The 4,407-nt window shown below is 38.1% G+C and overlaps 1 protein-coding gene across 1 annotated transcript; it reads left to right on the top strand.

The window, feature by feature from the left end:
* Nucleotides 1–268: 268 nt before the first annotated feature.
* Nucleotides 269–4,095, top strand: GDF2 (growth differentiation factor 2). The gene is made up of 2 exons (XM_010000341.1): nt 269–852; nt 2,943–4,095. Exons 1-2 carry the CDS (start codon nt 507–509, stop codon nt 3,881–3,883), a joined length of 1,287 nt encoding a protein of 428 aa, XP_009998643.1. The 5' UTR covers nt 269–506; the 3' UTR covers nt 3,884–4,095.
* The last annotated feature ends 312 nt before the right edge of the window (nt 4,096–4,407 follow it).

Raw genomic sequence — 4,407 nt, 5'->3', positions numbered from 1 at the left:
AGATGCTTTTTACTAACAGCTAATAGAGTAACTTTGTTCTAGATCTCTATTTTCTAGTCTTGATGAAAACAGTGTAATCTTCCACGTCCCTAAAAGAACTTCTCTCTGTGTTGGCAAGGAAATGATAGAAGAGTTTAATTAAGCAATGATGACCTAAAGTGAAATGTGGATTCTTTACAATATACAATGTCCTTTCCCCCAGCTACATGTGTTTGTCAAATGTTTATAGAATCTTCATTAACTAAGAGCTGTGTTAGATAACAAAAGCTGAAGCATGGCATCAATGACTCTGATAAGGGCAAGTGTACAACCAATCTGCTTGACAACTGACAAGAGGCTGGGGTTTGAAGCAGACTGCAAAAAGAACACAAGAAAGTGTTTTGCAAAGGGCATTCCAGTTGTTCGCCTTCCATCTCCTTTCCCCTGTGTGCAATGAAAGAAGATTTTTAATTAGCTAAAATACCCTTGTTCTCTCGTCTCTCCATCAGAAAGTAAATACAGAAGGAATGCATTATTTTGGAGTATTAGCTGCACTGTCTGTTTTCAACATCATTGCCTGTTTGACAAGAGGAAAGCCTTTGGAAGCTTGGGACAAGTTATCAGCTATGGGAAAGTCTGATGCACACTTTCATGATCCTAGGGAAGTGGAAGATGAGACTCATTTCGACTTTAAATCTTTCCTGGAGAATATGAAGATAGATTTACTGAGGAGTTTGAATTTGTCACGAGTGCCCTCCCAAGTGAAGACCAAAGAAGAACCACCACAATTCATGATTGATTTATACAACAGATACACTGCAGACAAGTCCTCCATCCCTGCATCCAATATTGTAAGGAGCTTCAGTACTGAAGGTAGGAGAAGAACCTAAAAATATGGATTAGAATTTTTCAAGAAGTACATGGACAGTAGGTACCCAGATTCTTTTGAAATTCAGAGGGAATTTAGTGCATAACTTCCAAAGATTCTTTAGAAACAAAACAGATTAAAATTATGGATTGTAGTTTTGCTCTATGCTTCTTTCAATCTTTAAAAAATAAGAATTCCCTTTAGTTTTCTTTGTTTTGTTTTGGTTTTTTTTACTGTACAGTATTTTCTTTTCAAATGCATTAACTGAGATGATGCACTGAATAACAGTGTTTACATGAATCATGTTTCCTAAAGCTAGAGATTTGGGACTAAGTTTTAATGTTAGAATGCAAACTTTTTATCATCTATAATGGAGACATCCATGCTAGAGAGCTAATCTTTCAGGTGGGCTCTTCTCATACTTAAAAATCATAGCAGCCAACTGAGAAATCTGTCTCTAGATCCAAGCAAGGAACAGCACTTCTACTCCAAAATTCTCATTTAGATGGAAAGATTTATATGGAAATGGCTTGTTAAACTTGTGAAAAAAATAATAATAATAAAAATAAATAAATTAGAGATCCCTGTCTGTGTAACATTACATAGCCTTTTAAAATTCCATCAAAAGCAGCAGTAAAAAAGGTTGAATTAATCACAATCCTTGTGATAAAAGTGAGACAGGTAGAAGTGAAGCTTCAGTTTATATAAAAAATAGAAATACAGATGTAATAGCACTATGGAGAACTTGAAATTCCCAAACTAGTGCCCCTAGTCTTGAAATAGAAAGAAACCTTAGCACTATAAACTGGATTATAATTCCCATTTTCCTCACTGACTGCTTTAGTGGGTAAGTGCTGTGAAGAAATGCCAACAATAGCTAATTAAAATTGCCCTAAAACCCAAGCATGACTGAGTAATTATCTTATATTGACCATCAAATAGACATCAGTCAGTGATTACTTTTAAGCACTACCAATCTGATCTTCCAGCCAAATATCTGCCCCGAAATATCAGGCAGAGTTGCTAGTAATGCACATACCTTTGCAGGAAAAAAAAACAACAACAAAACAAAACAAAGAAACAAACAAACACACACAAAACAAACGAACAAAAAGCACACACACAAAAAATCCAAAAACCAACAACACCAAGCTCAGTGAATCCAGCCTGGAACACACTGGGACCTGGGCATGAAAGGCTGTTTATCACTAAGTCCCAGCATAAACAAACCATGAAGCTTCAGTTCAGGATTTCCAAAAACTTAATTTCCCCAAACTCCCAGTAAGCCTAGGTGCTTTTGAAGTTATTTGAAGACAACAGCAAAAGCCTCAGCATAGCTGCTTCTTAGAGACATTTGAATATAGAATCAGAGAATCATGGAATGGTTTGTGTTGGAAGGGACCTTAAAGATCACCTAGGTCTAACCCCCTGCCATGGACAGGGACACCTTCCACTAGACCAGGTTGCTTAAAGCCCCATCTGACCTGGCCTCTAACACTTCCAGGGATGGAGCTTCCACAACCTCCCTGGGCAACCTGTTCCAGTGTCTCACTACCGTCACAGTAAAGAATTTCTTCCTAATATCTAATCTAAATCTATTCATTTGAAGCTTATAACCATTACACCTCATCCTATCACTACATGCCCTTGCAGAAGTCCCATAGAATATTTATCTCTTAGGAGGACAGTTCCAACCATTGTGTGATCATAAGAGTAGCAAATTCATAGAATTCTTTTAGGAATTTCTGGAGAAAAAAATCTCTTTAGGAAATTGCTAAATCTGAACACTCAGATGTCTTATTTGTGTACTTAATACTGACCACAGCTTGTTCTAGATGGACTATTTCTGATCCCTTCCACACCCTCACGAGACCATGAAACCTTAGTGAAAATATTACCAACACAAGGGACCTTAATTTCAACTTTTCACTCCCTGCTCTTGAAACTTGGCCAAAAAACGTACTTTCTTTTTTTTTTTTTAATGCTGGGTAGCCATGCTTTTATTTTACCCCCAAAATACATCCTGAGTCTTTAAAAGCAAGTTATTTTGACAGTCAGAAACACTGTAACCACATGTTTTAATTTCCTATTACAGATGTTGTTTCTTTAGCTTCACCAGAAGAAAATCCATTTCAGAAACACATCTTGCTCTTCAACATCTCTCTTCCACGATATGAGGAAATCACCAGAGCTGAACTGAGAATTTATATCTCCTGTAACAGGGAAGCTGGATCTCTCTCTAGGCTGGAAGGCAACATGGTCATTTATGATGTTTTGGATGGTGACTACTGGGAAAACCCAGAAAGTACCAAATCTTTCCTTGTCTCTCACAATATTCGGAAGTGTGGCTGGGAGATATTTGAAGTGTCCAGTGCTGTGAAAAGATGGGTCAGGGCAGACAAACTGAAGACTAAAAACAAGCTAGAGGTTGTTATAGAGAGTAAGGCTCTGGGTGGTTTTACTTGTGGGAAGCTGGATATCAGTGTGACCCCTGACACTAAAAATCTGCCCCTGTTAATAGTGTTCTCCAATGACCGCAGCAACGGGACAAAAGAGACCAAAGTGGAGCTTCGGGAGATGATTGCTCATGAACAAGAAAGTGCGCTAAAGAAATTAGGAAAGAACACCACTTCATCTGAAGAGGAAGAACAGGGAGAGGAAAAGGCCATCACTGGGCCCCACCAGCATTCTTCCAGAAGCAAGAGAAGCATTGGAGTCAACCACTGCCGGAGAACTTCCCTCCATGTGAACTTTGAAGAGATTGGCTGGGATTCCTGGATCATCGCACCAAAAGATTATGAAGCATTTGAGTGTAAAGGAGGTTGCTTCTTCCCTCTGACAGATAATGTTACCCCAACAAAACATGCTATTGTCCAAACTCTGGTGCACCTCCAAAACCCGAAGAAAGCCTCAAAGGCCTGTTGCGTTCCAACCAAATTGGATTCAATCTCCATTCTTTATAAGGATGATGCTGGTGTGCCCACTTTGATATATAACTACGAAGGGATGAAAGTGGCAGAATGTGGCTGCAGGTAGTATACAAGGCAGAATTCCTGTTCTGTGTAAATCTGTACACTAGTGATGCAAATGAAAATCCTTGCAAACAAGGTTTGGAGCAGGGAATAGGGCTGGTTGTTGTTGTTGCTGCTGCTTGTTTTAAAGGAAAACCAGCATTTAAAGAATAGCAATCATTGAAAATAGCCTGCATTATATATGATGGCAAACTGGATTAAAATATTGTGAGATTGAATGAACTATGCATTATTTGGAAACAGTGGTACAATTGGAAAACCTTATTTCAACTTTATGTCTAATCAATTCTGTTTAGGTCACAAACTAAAAGACTTTCAATAGGGATTCAGGATGCCATGTAAATGTTTAATAGGTATTTAAAACTAATTTTCTCAGCCAATTCTGACATTTTGAACTTCTGCTAAACTCAGTAAATGGAACCTAGTTTGTATATTAGAGGTTTTTATGGCAAATTTACTCTTGTAAGTGAAGATTTGCAGTAAAAGTGGCTTCATCCTGGCTCAAACCAGGACAAGTATTCAAAAGAG

Source organism: Chaetura pelagica, unplaced genomic scaffold (assembly GCF_000747805.2).
Source record: "Chaetura pelagica isolate M959 unplaced genomic scaffold, ChaPel_1.0 scaffold156, whole genome shotgun sequence".
Lineage (NCBI taxonomy): Eukaryota > Metazoa > Chordata > Aves > Apodiformes > Apodidae > Chaetura > Chaetura pelagica.
This window is presented reverse-complemented; position numbering and strand designations above follow the sequence as displayed.

Bases quoted from the DNA above. Each gene is read 5' to 3' on its own strand.
- GDF2 (XM_010000341.1), top strand. From the start codon at position 507: ATGCATTATTTTGGAGTATTAGCTGCACTGTCTGTTTTCAACATCATT. The intron at 853-2,942 runs GTAGGAGAAGAA...TTCCTATTACAG, and splicing joins AAGGAGCTTCAGTACTGAAG to ATGTTGTTTCTTTAGCTTCA.